The following is a 20,000-nucleotide window of genomic DNA, read 5'->3' as shown; positions in this document are numbered from 1 at the left end:
TTTTACCAGTCCGGCCCACTTGGGAGTAGATTTTTCTCCATGTGGCCCACAATCTAAAATGAGTTTGACACCCCTGCTCTAGGTAATGTTACAATCTTCAATGCCAACAAAGAAATTGACTCCAAAAACGCTCCCAACGTAAGTAAAGTAAGGCTCCACTTTTCCAAAAAATGCTTTAGCTCGATGCTAACATACATTGGCTTTGCTATTGATATGGTCCTGATTAGCATTGGCGATTTTACATGGCGATTTCAACACCTTCACATTTGTTCATGAAAACTACAACTAAGATGCACTTACAATCAAACAGCTGGTGCGTAGTAAGTACAATAACAAAAACAGTGTTAACATTTTGTAGGGCGCGACAGTCGGAAAATAAAAATATACACTACTGCCATGTAATGTTTTGGAATCAGAAATGTAATAACAAAACAACATCCAACAAAATTTAGATTTTACCATAAAAAAACAACAACATTTATAAACACACACACAGAAGTACAGAAAATTGGTACTGTTGAGGTTCCCAGGTACCATATGGGTTAAAATGTGAACAGTACCCATCCCTTATTGGACCTTCCTCAAACCGTCCTCACAGAGTTCGAAGCAAATAATCGTGAGTTGGCTCGTTGCAGCCTACTGGCAGCTTCTGGTACAACGTGTTTGGGATGGAAAATTAACCAGTACAGTTTTGAAAGGTAATGTCATTAATGAAGTGGAAACACAAACATGGAAATAGTTTGAGCATCATATATTTAGCACAGAGCACAGAACGCCGTGAAAGCTCCACCTCGCCTTTGAGTTCCTTGTTTGTTTCCGCGGTCACGTTAAAGCAAGACACGCAGGTCGGGGAGGTCAGGGTTCACAGGTGGAGAGTGCGACACGATAAGAGAGGGGGTTGGTGACCCTGCTGGTGCGTCAGCTGCTTTAATCGCTGTTCTGAGGGGGCTGCAACTGCTGAGCAGGTACTGGTCAAGGTTAGGGCGAGTGGTAAGGAGCGCTGATCCCAGGTCAGTTTGCAAAGCAGCGTGTAAGCACACAACAGGCAGTGAATTACAGCATGCGAGGAACACGGTGTTTGTTTATCTGCGAGTGGAAGGACTATGTTGGGGGAAAGGTCCTCACATTGAACCCTCACATGCATCAAGGTCCTTCAGCTGATTAGGAAGTCTGCACTCCAGCGTACACGCTTTTGTTTTCTCCCTGTGAGTCGAACACAGATTACCCTTAACTGCAGACTTTTGCAGACCCCCAGCAGCTGAGCCTTCATCCCCTCGGACTATCATTTTAAAGGGGAGCTGCTCTTTTGGGGGAATGTTGCTTATCTTTCACTCACTTATTTGCACAAGCTGAGCTGGATTTATGTATGGACTTTTTATCCATTTTAACTGTGTTTTATAGATAGAATGTTATGTATTTAGTGTGATTTTGATTACTATTTGTAATATTTTACCTTTAGTGATTAGTGATTTTTTTTGTGTGAATTATATTTATATAGCGCTTTTTTCTAGTGACTCAAAGCGCTTTTACATAGTGAAACCCAATATCTGAGTTACATTTAAACCAGTGTGGGTGGCACTGGGAGCAGGTGGGTAAAGTGTCTTGCCCAAAGACACAACGGCAGTGACCTGGAACCCTCAAGTTGCTCTACCAACCGAGCTATAGCTTTCTGTTTGAATCTGCACAGCACCTTAGGGAAGTAGTTTTAGAAATGTGCTATATAAATAAATCTACCTTGACCATTCCCAGTCCCTATAAAAGACAAAAACACATGTTTTTATTTTTTTTATGCATTCACACTCGTAAAATACGGCAAGTATGAGGTGGCTAACAATGCAGCTAATAGAAACACACTATTCCGGCCATAAAGACCAAAAAAACCCCAAAACAATACTCCATTTACCGTATTTTTCGGACTATAAACCGCTACTTTTTTCCCAAGCTTTGAACCCTGTAAACAAACATTTTAAATATTTTAATCTATCACCTATATATCTGTGACTTATAGTCACACACGTATATACATACACACATGTATACACACACACACACGTATGTATTCACACACATATATATACTCTACACACGTACGTACATATACGCACATACGTATATACACACATGCATACATACACACATATGTATGTATATACACATTCACATATATGTATGTATATATATACATACACATATGTATATATTAGGGTTGGTATTTTGGTATAGGTACCTGTACCAAAAGGTATTTCGATACTTTTTGATACTTTTCTAAAGGGGACCACAAAAAATGGCATTATTGACTTTATTTTAACAAAAAATCTTACGGTACATTAAACATATGTTTCTTATTGCAATCCAAGAACAATTTTGTCCTTAAATAACGTATATATTGGTGCAGCTAATAATTGGACAAAATAGTTTTTTCTTCTAAAATGTTGTGGGTGCGACTTATAGTCTGGAAAATATGGCACATTTCCTAACCTGAATATTAACCAAGTATTAACGATATTGTTATTACAAGCGCTAACGCTGACTTGTGATCACAGAGAGGTGGCGAGCTAAGATATATATATATATATATATATATATATATATGTCTTAATAAGGTTATCCAAAAAATAGTGCTCGATACCGTAGTAGAGCGCAATATATGTATGTGTGGGGAAAAAAATCACAAGACTATTTCATCTCTACAGGCCTGTTTCATGAGGGGGGTACCCTCAATCGTCAGGAGATTTTAATGGGAGCATTCGCATACCATGGTTTATATAGGGCACAGAGTGGGTGGGTACAGGCTGGCCTAGGGGCGTGGTGATTGGTTCATGTGTTACCTAGGAGGTGTTTCCGTCTATGGCGGCATGTTGTTACAATTTCGCTGCGCTTGTTGAGGGATGACAGGTCTGGACGGTAGATAATAAACAGTTTCTCTTTCAAGCGTAGGTTGCATCTTTTATTATTATTTATTATCTTTTATCAACACATCCGACACATATGTAGGATTAACCGAGGGTGAATTCAAAACCAGATGGAACAACCACAAGGCTTCTTTCAGGAACAAAAACCTGCGAAATACCACAGAACTCAGCAAACACATTTGGGACCTCAAAGACAATAATGTTGAATATTCAATAACATGGCAAATTCTTGCATCCAGCACACCTTACAATAGTGGTAATAAAAGATGCAACCTATGCTTGAAAGAGAAACTGTTTATTATCTACCGTCCAGACCTGTCATCCCTCAACAAGCGCAGCGAAATTGTAACAACATGCCGCCATAGACGGAAACACCTCCTAGGTAACACATGAACCAATCACCACGCCCCTAGGCCAGCCTGTACCCACCCACTCTGTGCCCTATATAAACCATGGTATGCGAATGCTCCCATTAAAATCTCCTGACGATTGAGGGTACCCCCCTCATGAAACAGGCCTGTAGAGATGAAATAGTCTTGTGATTTTTTTCCCCACACATACATACATATATATATATATATATATATATATATATATATATATATATATATATATATATATATATATACACATACTTACATCATGTCTATATTACATGTTATTATGAATGTTACTACACTACATATATACTTACATCATGTAAATATTACATGTTATTATAATTGTTACTACATTACATGTATACTTACATCATGTAAATATTACATGTTGTTATATTATATATGTATATAAAACATTGATGGAGGTTTTTTGATATTTTTAGAGCGTTTTATAGGTGGAATAAAGCTCCATTGTTAGCTGACTTTTGCTAGCATTTATTTACAAGTTAGAATGCAATAAAAAAATGTGTTCTTGTCTTACAAAAAGGACTGTGAGTGATAGGCTAAATAAAAATATTGCAGTTCCCTTTAAGTAATTACAAAGTGTTTTCCCTTTATTTGTATTGGTTTCATGTCTCTGCCAAGTGTAAAGAAGCATGATTTAACCTTGTGAAATACTCACTGAGGAGAACAAACAGGGACAGCGCTCACAGGACACAGGAGCGCAAGGATTATGACACATGCTTATTTACAGTATCCTAAGTTACGATGCAAAGCACACAACAACATGCATTTGGCTCTCACCGGTGTCTAATATGGATGCCATCAATGAAACGACGAAAATTGGACAGTACAATAGTTCAATGAAAACAAACTGAAACTAAAATAATGGCGAAGCTAAGGGCCATACGACAACAGTAACATGTTTCACTTCCTGTGGCCCTTGAGGCGCAAAAGTCCCCTTTACAAGAGGAGAGGAAAGCCATTGTGCATCAAATGAGAATTACGTGAAGTAAAGCGGCGACGTACAAGAATATATAACCTCGGTTGTCTCCTTTTAATTAGGAAAGGCACGGAAGAGGAGCATCATTATGCCTGCATGAATAAAAGTAGCAGGCTTTGCTTTGAGGTATGTGAGGGTTTGTTTTTTTGTCAAGCAACGTTGCCATCTTTAGGTAAGTCTAGGTACTTTCCAAAATGAATGCAAGTTGCAAGTAGGGTGCTTTGTGAACAACTATATGCACACTAATGGAAAAAGCTGATCATTTAATTCTTCACCTTTTTGGTGAATAAATATAGAAATAGGACAATTAGTTCGGAAATAAGTGCTGTGTTAATTTAAGATCTGGTGTTTGTTATAATTGCATCAATGCTTGATAATAGGGAAAGAACACATGTTTCGCTTTTGTAGCCTTTTGCACATGAAAATGTGACCTTTGCACTGATCTTCAATACAAGGATTGAAGGAAATGTATTGTAATAAAAGCACACACGAGAAATTTAGTACAAGGCGTCCTAGATTTAGCCCACTGGGTACCAGAAATAGTATGTACATAATAATGTCAATATAATATGATATAAATAGAGTAGGTTATGTATAGCATGAATAGATTACAAATATAATACAATGTGATGTTGTTGTGTAAATAGAATGTAAAACCAATGACAGCAAACCAAATAAAAGCTCAAGTCAGTAATGTTTGCCCTGCCGAGTTACTTACTTTGTGTATGGTTGTTTTTGTTTTGTTTTTTTCCAAGTAAAAAAAATAGTAAGATATTTGCGTATTTAATGTTTTGCATATATGTATAAAGACACTCATGATGCAATAACACCCCACAACATGAGTGTTTTCATAACAATTAGAACGTGTAAAATGTGGTTTGAATCTAATCTAAACAATATAAAACAGTAATTAAAAAGTAATAAATAAAAGCCACTGATTTTTTTTGTTATTTCCAAGTCGGACTGGGAGAAATTAGGTATTAAAATGAATGACTTCATTGTTCACGCTCTCTCCGTAGAGTCCATGCTCTCTCTGCTCTCTCCAAAACGTGCCTGGCCATGATTAAAACACATCTGTTTCCCATGACATTACCTTGACATTATTTAATTGGTATAAGAGATAAAAAAAAAAAAAAAATGAATTAAATAAATCTTACCAGCAGGTAAAGTGGCGTAACGTAGCTCAAGGTGACTGCCTATTATTTCTTCCTTTTCTTTGCCTCAAAAGTGGCAATATGAAAAATATGAGAGATTGCAGCTTTTTTCTTCATCTGCTAAAATATGATGTGCATCACTTTCTGTAAATTGTGAATTTGCATATATTTTACGGATGTCATTTTAATCCAAAAGTAAGCTTTAAATGAGAGTGTACATTGTTGCCTTTTGAGTTACTGTATCTCTGTATGTCTACAAAGATGAATTATTTAGGATTTTCTATTTACTTGTTTATTACTTTCTATGAGGAAAAAAAAGGGGTATAAGTTATTTTGTGAATCAAAGAAGTAAAATATTGTAAGGTGTACATTCATATACATGTATATATGTACATATACATGTGTACATATACATGTATATGTATGTACATATACATGTATATAAGCACATACATACACATGTATATATGCACATACATACATACATACATACATACATACATACATATATACACATGTGTAAATATGCCCATACATACTACATGCATACAGACGCAAGTATATATGCACATACATACAAACATACACACACGTATATATGCACATGCATACATACATACATACACACGTATATATGCACATATATACGTGTATATGTATAACTTTACACACACATGTATATGCAGATACATACATATACACACATGTATATGCACATACATACACACACATATATATATAAAATCCTATTTTTATGGTTAATTTACTCTAAATTTCTACTGTAATTCTTCTATTTTTTAAAAATAGTTTATAAAACTGTAGAATTGAAGACATTATCTGTAAATATGCCAGTAATATACAAAATAAGGCCCCGCTACCACCAAACCTCCCCCCCACACACACACACCTTGCAGCGTCCCGGAAGAGTTAGTGCTGCGAAGGGTTCTGGGTATTTGTTCTGTTGTGTTTATGTTGTGTTACGGTGCGGATGTTCTCCCGAAATGTGTTTGTCATTCTTGTTTGGTGTGGATTCACAGTGTGGCGTATATTTCTAACAGTGTTAAAGTTTTTTTTATTTGGCTACCCTCAGTGTAACCTGTATCGCTGTTGATGAAGTATGCATTGCATTCAATTGTGTGTGCGTGCAGTAGCCGCACATGTTATGTGACTGGGCCAGCACTCGTTGGACTGGCTGAAAAGCAGACGTGACGATTTTCGGGAGGGGCGCTGAAGTTCGGAAGACTCCCGGGAGGGTTGGCAAGTATTAGAATTAGCGGTGAATGCGGTGTTACCGCGGCACTGCCGCAATATATAATCGGCGGTCCAGCTTTAGTGTTAATTTGATATCGCCTCAAGAGCCAAGTGAAATTACACAGTGGGCCAAATTTGGCCCGCGGGCCAGAGTTTGACACCCACGCTGTAGAATAAAGGTATTTTTCTTCAGAACTGTTTGCATCGTCACTTTATTGAAGGTGGTTGATATTAACAATTCAGAAAAAATCTCTAAAATAATGGTATTTTTCTGTGGAACTGCCAGCATTGTCACTTCATTAAAGGTGTTTGATCGTAATAATTTGGAAAAACTCTGTAGAATAAAGGTATTTTTCTGCAGAACTGTTTGCATCGTCACTTTATTAAAGGTGGTTGATCTTAATAATTTAGTAAAAATCTGTAAAATTACGATATTTTTCCGCAAAACGTTTCATGAAAATTTCTGTAAATATAGTGTTTTTGATCATTATTTGGTTTACAATGTTTTACTTTAATTTTATGGTTTTCGTTTGGCAGCCGTAGCTGCCAGTAGATGACCGTTTTTTTACAGAATTTTTTTTTACAGTGTACACAAACATACATGCACATACATGCGTACACATACATACATGCACAAACATGTGTACATACACATATATACACATAATACATAGATATGTATATATGCACATACATACACATGTATATTTGCACATATACACAAATGCATATATGCACATTCATACATACATACATACATACACATGTATACATGCACATACATAGATACACACATGTGTATATGCACATACATACATACATACACACACATAATTGTAAATACATACATATGTATATATGCACATTCATACATACACACACGTATAAATGCACATACATACATACACACACACACGTACATATGCACATACATACATACATACACATATATATGCACATATATACATACATACACGTATATATGCACATATATACATACATACACAAATACATATGCACATACATACATATGTATATATGCACATAAATACATACACATGTATATATGCACATACATACATACTAGTGTTGTCCCAATACCAATATTTTAGTACCGGTACCAGTACCAAAAAATAAAATAGTGAACAAACAAGACAACGTGTATTTTAGTAGTAAATAAACAAACAAAGACTCCTAATTGGTCTGCTGACGTACGCAGTAACATATTGTGTCATTTATCATTCTATTATTTTGTCACAATTATTAAGGTCAAGTGGTAGAAAATGAATTATTAATCTACTTGTTCATTTACTGTTAATATCTGCTTACTGTTAATATATTTTCAATCAATCAATCAATGTTTATTTATATAGCCCTAAATCAAAGTATCTTTTAACATGTTCTATCTACACCTCTGTTAAAATGTAATAATCACTTATTCTTCTGTTGTTTAATACTTTACATTACCACAAATTTGGGTATCAATCCGATACCAAGTAGTTACAGGAACATACATTGGTCAAATCCAAAGTCCTCACGTGTCCAGGGCCATATTTTCTGAGTTTATAAACATAATATAAATTTAAAAAAATAAATAAATACGATTTTGTGATGCTAAAAAATACTGATGTAATCACAGTAGTATTGACTAGATACGCTCTAGTACTTGGTATCATTACAGTGGCGTCAGTTTATATTGGCGCGTCCCAGAAGAGTTGGTGCTGCAGGGAATTCTGGGAATTTGTTCTGTAGTGTGTATATTGTGTTGCGGTGCAAATATTCTCCCAAAATGTGTGAGTTTTATAGCACTTTTCTCTAGTGACTCAAAGCACTTTTACATAGTGAAACCCAATATCTAAGTTACATTTAAACCAGTGTGGGTGGCACTGGGAGCAGGTGGGTAAGGTGTCTTGCCCAAGGACACAACGGCAGTGACTAAGATGGCGGAAGCAGGGATCGAACCTGGAACCCTCAAGTTGCTGGCACGGCCACTCTACCAACCGAGCTATACCGCCCCAATGTATATTTAATAAAATGTGTTTGTCATTGTTGTTTAGTGTGGTTTCACTATATGGCAAATGTTTATGACAGTGTTGGCGTTGTACATACAGCCACCCTCAGTGTGACATGTATGGCTGTTGACTAAGTATGCATTTCATTCACTTATGTGTAATGTGTTCAAAGTAAAGATATTTGTATTGATGGTTAATGATCGTGCATAGTGAAATCGTGCCTTGACTTTGCCAATTATAAATAATTTTTAACACATCCAATATTAAGACCGCGGTGTGTAGTGAAGCATGAATGGTTACCACCCGTCCTACAGGGATGATGCTTGATGTGCATGTGCACCTCTTCCTGAGGGCGTTTCAGTGTTGTAACGTCACCTTTACCTATAGTTTTTATACCAAAATGTGTCCATTCTCCCTTTTCTGTCTACACACTGTGTCTGCTTGTAAGTACTCCGTACTGCTGCTCGTCTGCATGACATGACGTGACGACGGGTGGGTGACCGGTACTTTTTACAGGAGGTATAGTACCGAATATGATTCATTAGTATCGCGGTACTATACTAATACCGGTATACCGTACAACCCTAATACATGCACATGTATATATGCACATACATACACGTATATATGCACATATATACATACACACCCGTATATGTGCACATACATACATACGCATGTACATATACAAATACATACACACACATGTATATATACACATTCATACACACACACGTATATAAACACATACACACACGTATATAAACACATACACACACACGTATATTAACATACATACATACATGTATATAAACATCCATACATCCATACATCCATCCATCCATTTTCTACCGCTTGTCCCTTTTGGGGTCGGGGGGGATTGCTGGAGCCTATCTCAGCTACAATCGGGCGGAAGGCGGGGTACACCCTGGACATCCATACATATGCATGTATATATTTATATACATACACACGCATATATATATACATACATACACACACGTATATAAACACATACACACACACGTACATAAACATACATATATACATGTATATAATCATCCATACATACTTAGACTTAGACTTCCTTTTTATTGTCATTCAAATTTGAACTTTACAGTACAGATAAGAACGCAATTACGTTGCATTAGCTCATGGTAGTGCAGGATAAAAAAGTATATACGCATGTATATATACATATACATACACACACATGTATATACACACATACATACACACGTATATAAACACATACATACATACATACCAGTGACGTGCGGTGAGGTTGATGGCTGGTGAGGCACTGACTTCATCACAGTCAGATTTACAAACATATGAACCCTACAGAGTATCTTATTCACCATTTGATTGGCAGCAGTTAACGGGTTATGTTTAAAAGCTCATACCAGCATTCTTCCCTGCTTGGCACTCAGCATCAAGGGTTGGAATTGGGGGTTACATCACCAAAAATGATTCCCGGGCGCGGCGCCGCTGCTGCCCACTGCTCCCCTCACCTCCCAGGGGGTGAACAAGGGGATGGGTCTAATGCAGAGGACAAATTTCACAACACCTAGTGTGTGTGTGACAACCATTGGTACTTTAACTTAACTTTAACTTTACACATACAAACTGTAGCACACAAAAAAGCACATTTAATAAAAAAAACTTTATTATGGTCTTACCTTTACTTATAAATGCGCCGCTGTTGTGCTGGATTAATGAACCCCCTGATGGGAGTGTTATATCAACTAAAGCCGTCACTTCCACTTTCCACGTGCAAGATTGAATCTATTTAAAAAAGTGTAACCGAGGGTTTATAAATGTCGCCTATACTGTATGAAACTACAAAATAACAAACACGGAGGCTCCAGTTTACACGAGGACCACTTTATTTACATTCTTTCAAAAACTTCCGCTCTACTCCAACGTGTCAAAATTCCGCTCTTAGCGCCTTCAAAATAAGAGCTCAAGGCATATACTGTATAACAGCGCATAACAGGAACTTAACATCACAAAGAGGAAAGCCCATAAAAATAGGTTACAAAAGTTATTTAATAAGAAGCCAAAAAGGGCAAAAACAATAATGTTCGTGTTGGAGGAGTTGTGAATTAGATACACCTGCAGTCAGCAGGTGTACCTAATGTTGTGGCCCAGCAATCATTCGCAACTCCTCCAACACGAACATTATTGTTTTTGCACTTTTTGGCTTCTTATGAAATAACTTTTTTAAATAGATTCAATCTTCCACGTGGAAAGTTTAAGTGTGGGCTTTAGTTGATATAACACTCCCATCAGGGGTTGCCGTGCATTCTACGGCGGGGGTGCAGGAGGCGAGCCTCAGCCAGTGCGTCTTTTGCAGCCGTTTTATGATCGCTCAGCACAAGAAATACTTTACACACATACAGTTGTTGACAAAATACACTGTACATTATATACCTCAGCTAACTAAACTATGGAAATGTATAATATAGTTCATATAGCAATACGGTCTCACTGCACAGCAGACCAGCAGTTAGCCGAGTCCGTCCATGTTGAGGCACTGAGTGACGTGCCTCGACTGGCTGCTGTTCACCGCACCGTCTCTTCTCAGTATTTGAACGGCAAATGTGAAAATTCAGCGATTTTGAATAAAAATAATCTAAAACTGGTGAAGTTAAATGGAAAATAACTTTATAGTATAATCACTGGATACATTTAACAATTTAATATATATTTTTTTCTTTTTAATTTTTTTTTCTTTCCATGATGAGGCAGGTGAGGCGGGGCCTCACCTGCCTCTAGTGACTGCACGTCACTGATACATACATACATACATACATACATACATATATACAAATACATACATACATACATACACATATATATATATATATATATATATATATATATATATATATATATATATATATATATATATATATATATATACATATATATACATATATATATACATACATATACTGTATATATATATACATATATATATATATATAAATATATATATACATACACATATATATATATACATACATATATATATATAAATACATACACATGTATACATACATATATCTACACAAACATATATACACGTATACACATATATACTCTATATATATACACATATATACACATATCTATATGTGTATATATGTGTATATATATACACATATACTCATATATGTATAGAAACATTTGTACACATATACTTGTATACTCATACTATATACATACATGTATATGTACGCATACAAAAAATACAGTATTAATACTAAAAAAAAGTCATTGTAATTTCACAGCAAATTATTGGCTATAAATAACATTACTTTCAGACATTTACAGTAATTTGCTGTGAAATATCTTTCGAGCAGTTTACTGTAACTGCAGCGCTGTAATTTTACAGTTCATTTGACTGAAGTTAAGACTAAATGCTGTAACTTCACAGTTGTAATTTTAGACTTAATTAGTGCATTGTCCTAAAGTGTCGTCTATTTACAGTAATCTGTTGTGATATTACAAAGGATTTTGATGTTAATTGCTGTGAAATATAAGGGTATATTTACAGCCGTTTGTTATAATCTTACAGTACATTTTGGTTACAGAATGTATTTATTTATTGACATATCATATATTGGTTATTTTTTACAGTTTGTCTGATTGACCCCAGGGAGATGAATGGCTTCTAATGGGGATATATTTAAATCAAATAAACATGTCATCGTGTTCAAGTTCACATGTTGTGGAAAAGAAAAGAGAAAAATGCCCTCATGAAATAACGCCGTCACCACGTGTGCGTTGTGTGAGGCATAATAAAAGAGAGGCGGAGGGATATCACTCACCACATCTTGCCTTGTGTCCTTGCCCGACGTGATGAGGATGTAGTTCCAGGCCAAGGGCAGCAGCAGAGCCAGCGGTATCATGTAGAGCTCAAAGTTCCAGACGACCACCACAAAGAGCTGGAAGGAGAGAGGGTGAAGATGTTGGCCTGACAACGCACACGTTCATACGCAGAATCAGAAGCTGTCAAACTAAGAGCAACACCCTGACCTTGCAGGCTCTTTTGGGCCGGAGGACGATAGAGACCAGGTTAAGACCCTCGTCCCTTCATGCCAATCAACCAAAGGGTTGAGGTCATGTATCGTTTCTAGAGCCCCCCCCCCCCAAAAGACAGCATGTGACCTCACACCTGCCACACCCTGAGACCCTAACCTTGTCACTCCCAGCCCCAATAGTCCCACTAAGACTTGTATGGCTGGACTCTAACCCCGTCTGCCAAAAAATCACAACCCCAGCGCCTCCCCTCTCATCACCAGACAAGCACGGCACCGTCTGAAAATTAACCTTTGCTGAAACCCCCAAATGTGGCTTTGACAAGTCTTTTTTATTCTCTGTGGGAAAGAGAGATGGCTAATGACGGGGGTCGGCTTAAATTATGGCAGCATTGAAGCATTTCAGCTGATGCTAATGGGCTATTTTGTGGGAATAAATACCACAGTGGTGGACACTCAATCTGGAAAATATGGAAATATACAGTGATAATATCACCGCACACTTGTTATACAAAGTTAAATCTGAAACAATAGAGTCATTATGAACATGGAGCTCAAAAAGAGTACGCGTGTGCCTTTAGTTGGGTTAAAAAGTAGGAGAAACCACTGCTAAACCACACACACACACACACACACACACACACACACACACACACACACACGCGCACACACACACACAGTCACTATATATTTTCTATGCACCCGCCCACACATAAACACCCGAACAAATGATTTCTATCGCCTTAACACAAAGAAAAGTTTGGAGACAAAGTCCGAAAAGTTTCAGTCCATGTAAAATTTCAGCTTTGTTTAAAAAAAAAAAAGAAAAAGAAAAAAAAAAAAAAGAAGCTAAATATGAAATAAAAATGAGCTTTAACATATAAGGGTTGATGGGTTAGCTGCTGATTAATCACCAGAAATATTGCATGAATCATGTATGTAGACGGATTAATCACACAATTGATGCTCTTTTACTTCAACTGTGGGTGGTTACCTAAAAAGGTGGCCATGTTTGCTACAAGGTCAGTGATCAGGTTATAAAACGGTTTGCAAAAAATACTTTTTGAGCAAATAATTGACATTTGTACAATGTTCCATTCTGATAATAACATTGCATTGATGTCCAAATGTGTGTTTGTTTTTTTAAGTTTATTTAAATTATGCAGATGAGAAAGAAACCTGTGATTAATCATGATGAATCCAAATTCTAAAGTGATTAGTTTGATTTTAAAAAAGAAAATCATTTGACAGCACTATACAGGCATTTAGTAAGCACTGTATTCCAAAAGGAAGAAAATGTTTAATTGGTGTGTGTGTGCATCTAACACGATATGTTAGTTTCATTCCAAAAAATATATAATTTAAAATAATTAATGTTTGTTTGCTTTAAGGGAGTTTAATCAGCACAAATTGTTTTGGTATTTTTTGTTTTGTTGTTTAAAGAGTTGTGCATTCTGTTAATGTTGCTGAACAATTTAAATTCATTATCATTTATTGTTTATTTTATTTTAATTTTTAGTGTCAAATGACTCAGGTTGGTAAAACATTTTTTAAAGTTTAAATAAGGATTACATTTTTTTTCTTCAGGCAAACAGATTAAAAAATGTTAGTTATTCTTTGTAGCAAGTTGATCTATAGGTATTTTTTTTTTTTGTACTTAATGTTAATATGGATACAATGTTATGTAGAGGTGTACTTTATACAATTTTATAGACAAATTATACTATTTATAGTCGCTGCGGAGAGTAGGGAGGCGAAATAGTTTTTTTTTTCTTCCGAGGGTGGTTCTAACATACAAAATAATTAAAAAGCACTGAAAAAAGAATGAAAAAAAAACCACTTACTTACATGTGGAAAGCAAACATTGTAAGATGATGCAACTTCCCACAAATCATCACCTGTGAGGTGTGTGACATGAATAAATCCAGGAAATGTTGCGCGCAAACGAGGTGGCGACACACAAAAATAAACAAAGGAGTTCTCTCTTGTTCAGGGGCGCCCAAAAAGGGGGAAAGTGAGGACAATTCCAGGGGGCATGTTGGAACTGACTGACAGGGGCCCCTAAAATAGGTCAAATGATGAAAAATGTTTTCTATAGGTCCCTGAATTTCTGCGGTTTTAAACCCTTAATGTCCTGTCGCATCAAATATTCAATAAAACTTAAATATGAAAAAAAAAACAAAAAAAAAAACAGCTTTTTTTACATTTGCTTTAGGCGGTTAACCTGTTGTCGCTTTTTCATTCTGGTGACGTGTAGCTGGGGGCTACGTTCTGACTGGCATCAGGAGGACCCAGTAGAGGACGGCAGTGCCCCGTCTATGTGGTCCCCGGCTGGGTAACACGAGCCCCGCAGAGCCTGGATCTTTCCTGCGAGACTGGTCCATCACGGCCACCCCCCATGGCTCACGAGCCCACAATGTAGGCTCCCCGCCTGGGGAGTGGGGAGCAGGAAGGAGCCTGCTGTGGATGTCAGTGACCATAAATACAAAACGTGAAAAAGTGATCTGTCTTATGGTCCATGATTGTTCATTGTGATCACACACATAATTATTTTCAATACATATTTTAATATGCACACTATGTAAACTGACTTTTTTGTCCTTTCAGTTCTTTTTTGATATATTTTAGCCATATTTGTTGTGCTACTCCATTATACTGCGCATGATTTTTCATAAGAATACTTTTTAATATCATTTAAAAAAATATGATGTAAATGTACGATACAGTGGCAGTTATTTAACAATACTCCAAAACCAACATGACATACATTTTAAAAAAAATATTTTTTACTTTTTTGCTCAAATCAACTTCCACCCTAAACAAAACACTAACAATATAATGTGTTTTCATGTTATTATTTTAACCCATTTTTTTTTGTCCTTTTGGTAATGTTTTGCTGTATTTTAGCCATACTGTTATTTGTGTTACTTCATTATACTGCAAGTTTTTTTTTTTCATGTTAAATTAAAAAAATGACAATGTATGAAACACTGGCAGTTATTTAACAATACCCCAAAACCAAACAGGACATATAGTTTTGTTTTTGTTTTTTACTTTTTTGCTCAAATCTCTTAACTCCAGTCCTAAACAAAAACACAATTGCATGTGTTTTTAAATTATTTTATCCCTTTTTTTTATTTTTTAAATGATTATTCAATTCGTAACATTTGCGAAACAGGACTTATTTTACAAATAGGCAAATGTTGCAGTCCATAAGTTACTTGTTGGATATTGATTACAACATTTTTGATCATTTATCTCTGTTTACACACTGTATAAACATTAGTGATTATTTATTCAGCAGGTCGGTAATCCAAGAATGACTATTTGAAATAAGGAGTGTAATAACAGGCAAAAATCAACAATCTAATTGTTTTCGACAATCCTTGCAGTTGCATTGCATGCATTTTTGATTCTTGGTTCAATATTAAGAAATCCCCTGAACACAAAAGGACGTCAACAACACCCGAAAAAGTCTGAATGTTTTATTCAAGGAGCCAGCGCTCATGGAGAGCTGGAGCCTGCGTTATTTGTTGCAAAACACAAGCCGGCTCGAAGCCTCGGCACTGTGGGAGGGTAATATTCAGTACTTTGGCTTACATTAACCACACACCGGGCAAACTTTCCCCCCCCCATGTTCTGTCTCAGTGGAGTGAAACCGAAGTTTGGATTTCAGAGGTCGCCTTTATCTCTCTTACATCATTTTCCATGCTGGCACTAAGTGTTGCCAGATAGCAAGTAGAAGTCCTGTTAAGTTTGATAGAACTAGAGAGACACACACAGTGTGTGTGTGTGTGTGTGTGTGTGTGTGTGTGTGTGTGTCCTGCTCAGGACCAGGCCTGTCAGTATCATTCAGTGGTGCTAGACTGCCCCCTGCTGGATTACTGCAGAACAAACTGCACATCCACAGATTTTAGTCCAAGAAGGAAGCCCTATTTTTTTAAACGTTTTATAAAAATAAAAAAAAGAAGTTGAATTGCCACAAAGCTCACATTCTCTTGTCATTCACGAGTGTCTGTCTCTGACTTGATATTCCGTGTTAGTTTCAATCTCAACGATCGGCCCTTGTTGCCAAATGGTTCAGTTGTCCCTTGCTGTGGGCAAAGACGAACTCCCGGCTTGCAAACTTTTACACGTGAGGCGGGTCCTTTGAAGAGGAGTCAAAGGAGCAACTTAAAGAGACCTGGAGTGTGTGTTGCAAGACATGTGCACACACACACACACACAGACACACACACACCAATAGATGCTTCTGTACCTGTCTTTGCTTTTATTTGATTTTTTGATCTAAATGCAAAGCAGCTGATAGGTGCTCCAGTTTCCACTAGAAGTCGCTCCCTTGTCTGGGTCCTCTTCCTGATAACACTTCCTACTATGCCTGACATAAAAGCGCCCGGTATCGTTTCCCTGCCTCCACCAGCTCGCCGCCCCTCGCCCTTTTCCCCCCGGGGGCCTCACAAGGCTGCCTCTATTTGCTCCCAATCCAGGGCCCAATTGCAGATAAAGTTACAGCAAATTTGTTTGGAGGCAAGAGCTGCCCAGGCCGGTGGTCCCGGGGGGCAATAACAGCCTTGTGTTGCAGAGCAGCACGTGAACACCGCTTAGCGCCACAGCGGCCCCGGCTTTCCGGAAGGCGAGGGCGTGGCACCAAATTCTGTGCCCCCATACACGACGACTCCTTTTTGTGTTTACATGCACTAAAAAACTGTTACAAGGATTTGGTTCAAACCAGCTTTTTAATACACATTCATTGTTAATTAATTTTAAAAGTGGGACTAACATATCCTGAAAATAACCCTAAATAATACCGTATTTTCCGCACTATAAGGCGCACCGGATTATTAGCCGCACCTTCAATGAATGGCATATTTCATAACTTTGTCCACCAATAAGCCGCCCCGGACTATAAGCCGCGCCTACGCTGCGCTAAAGGGAATGTCAAAAAAACAGTCAGATAGGTCAGTCAAACTTTAATAATATATTAAAAACCAGCGTTCTAACAACTCTGTTCACTCCCAAAATGTACGCAAATGTGCAATCACAAACATAGTAAAATTCAAAATAGTGCAGAGCAATAGCAACATAATGTTGCTCGAACGTTAATGTCACAACACACAAAATAAACATAGCGCTCACTTTCTGAAGTTATTCTTCATTCGTAAATCCTTCGTCTTCGGTGTCCGAAGTGAAAAGTTGGGCAAATGTGAGATCCAAAATGGCCGGTTCCGTCTCGTCGAAGTCATCGGAGTCAGTGTCACTGTTATCCAGCAGTTCTGTGAATCCTGCCTTCCGGAAAGCTCGGACCACAGTTGTGACCGAAATATCTGCCCAGGCATTTACGATCCACTGGCAGATGTTGGCGTCGTCTGGCGCTGCCTCCCTGTCTTAGTGAAGGTGTGTTTGCCTTCTGTCATCCATTGTTCCCACGCAGTTAGCAGTCTAGCTTCGAATGCCCTGTTGACACCAATATCTAGCGGCTGGAGGTCTTTTGTCAATCCACCCGGAATGACGGCGAGTATTGAATTAAGCGCGTAAGCGTGTCTTTTAATGTGATGTTATGAGCTAGCAAATATAACAACTACACTACCCAGCATGCAACGATAGTTACGAGCATGCGCGGTAGCCCTGAGAAGCGTTGTTGTATGCTGGGAGTTAGAATGTGGTTATGAGCACGCTGTGAGTAAACGTTGAGAACTCAGTTAACACGCCTCGTCTGCATTATTTATAATTAGACAGACAACACACTTAATAGGAGCCATTTTGGGGTCTTTACATAAACACACAAATGGAAATGAAACGTCACATATCCCAGCATGCACCGCGCGCTTCTTCTTCTTCCGGGGGCGGGTGGTTGCTTACAGTACAAGAAGAAGCGCTTCCTGTTCTATGGGGGCGGGTGCTTACCTTGGCGGTTGCTTGCGTAGAAGAAGAAGCGCTTCCTGCTCTACCGGGAAAAAAGATGGCGGCTGTTTACCGAAGTTGCGAGAACGAAACTTTATGAAAATTAATCTTAATATTTATCCATATATAAAGCGCACCGGGTTAAAAGCCGCACTGTCAGCTTTTGAGTAAATTTGTGGTTTTTAGGTGCGGCTAATGGTGCGGAAAATACGGTATATATATTTTTTTAAAGCGCCAACAAACTCAATATTAAGTTGCCAGAATGTGACTGAACATAATCAAAGTACCTGTCATTATTCACTTAAATACAGTATACAGTAATTATGAATATGTCAAGTTTACCTTTATTTCAGATTAGCTGATATGTACAGAGATTAATTACATTAATGCAGGGGTCGGCAACCCAAAACGTTGAAAGAGTCATATTGGACCAAAAATACAAAAAACTAAATCTGTCTGGAGCCGCATATATAAGTATTATCATGAAGACAACACATGACATAAGTGTCTATATTAGCTGTATTAGCCTACTATCAAAATGACTTTAAAAGTCTTATATAAGTGTTATAATGAAGACAACACATGACGTAAGTATCTATATAAGCTATAATAGCCTACTATCAAAATGACTTTAAAAGTATTATATAAGTGTTATTATGAAGACAACACATGACATAAGTATCTATATTAGCTATTATAGCCTACTATCAAAATGACTATGTGTCACAGGCTGAAGCAAATCTTCGTTGACAGAGATGTTGTAATATAATATTTCATATATCATTTTTACAACATTAGAAACCATTAGTAAGTCAGAGGCTACTCAGAGGGTGAGGTAACTCCTGGAAATTACTGGCTTTTAATGGCCAAAGGCATATATATGTGTGTCCAAGTTGAAGGAAACAGCAGGCTGTCTTCTTCTAATGGATTTATCACAATATTTGGCAAGCTAGGTAATGTTTGCTGTGGTCTGGAACAACATGGCACACAAACAACTATCTGAAATGCAGCCCATATTACATACATATAATGTGTCATGAGACATGCAAAACTAAATTATATACAGTGAGAATAAAAGTAAAGGATGTTAAATGAGCTCAAATATAACTACAAATGAGGCATAATGATGCAATATGTACATACAGCTAGCCTAAACAGCATGTTAGCATTGACTAGCTTGCAGTCATGCACTGACCAAATATGCCTGATTAGCACTGCAACAAGTCAATAACATCAACAAAGCACAACTTTGTGCATTCATGCACAGCATAAAACGTTTGGTGGACAAAATGATACAAAGAAGGAGTGGAAGATTTTACATGTAAAAAAACTGTTGAG

At 37.3% G+C, this 20,000-nt stretch overlaps 1 protein-coding gene across 7 annotated transcripts in view; it reads right to left on the bottom strand.

The window, feature by feature from the left end:
• The window catches only part of mctp1a (multiple C2 domains, transmembrane 1a), a 502,786-nt gene that overhangs the window by 138,282 nt on the left and 344,504 nt on the right, over positions 1–20,000 (bottom strand). For all 7 annotated transcript variants that reach the window (XR_009817879.1, XR_009817880.1, XM_061986604.1 and 4 more), the window contains one exon: positions 12,552–12,668. Coding sequence is in view for 5 of the 7 variants with exons in the window: in XM_061986604.1 (XP_061842588.1) it covers positions 12,552–12,668 (117 nt within the window). In the remaining 2 variants the exon portion in view is untranslated. The remainder of the gene's footprint in view (positions 1–12,551; positions 12,669–20,000) is intronic.

The sequence above is a fragment of the Nerophis lumbriciformis genome, linkage group LG12 (assembly GCF_033978685.3).
Source record: "Nerophis lumbriciformis linkage group LG12, RoL_Nlum_v2.1, whole genome shotgun sequence".
NCBI lineage: Eukaryota > Metazoa > Chordata > Actinopteri > Syngnathiformes > Syngnathidae > Nerophis > Nerophis lumbriciformis.
The sequence above is the reverse complement of the archived record's forward strand: the minus strand, read 5'-3'. Positions and strand labels throughout refer to the sequence as shown.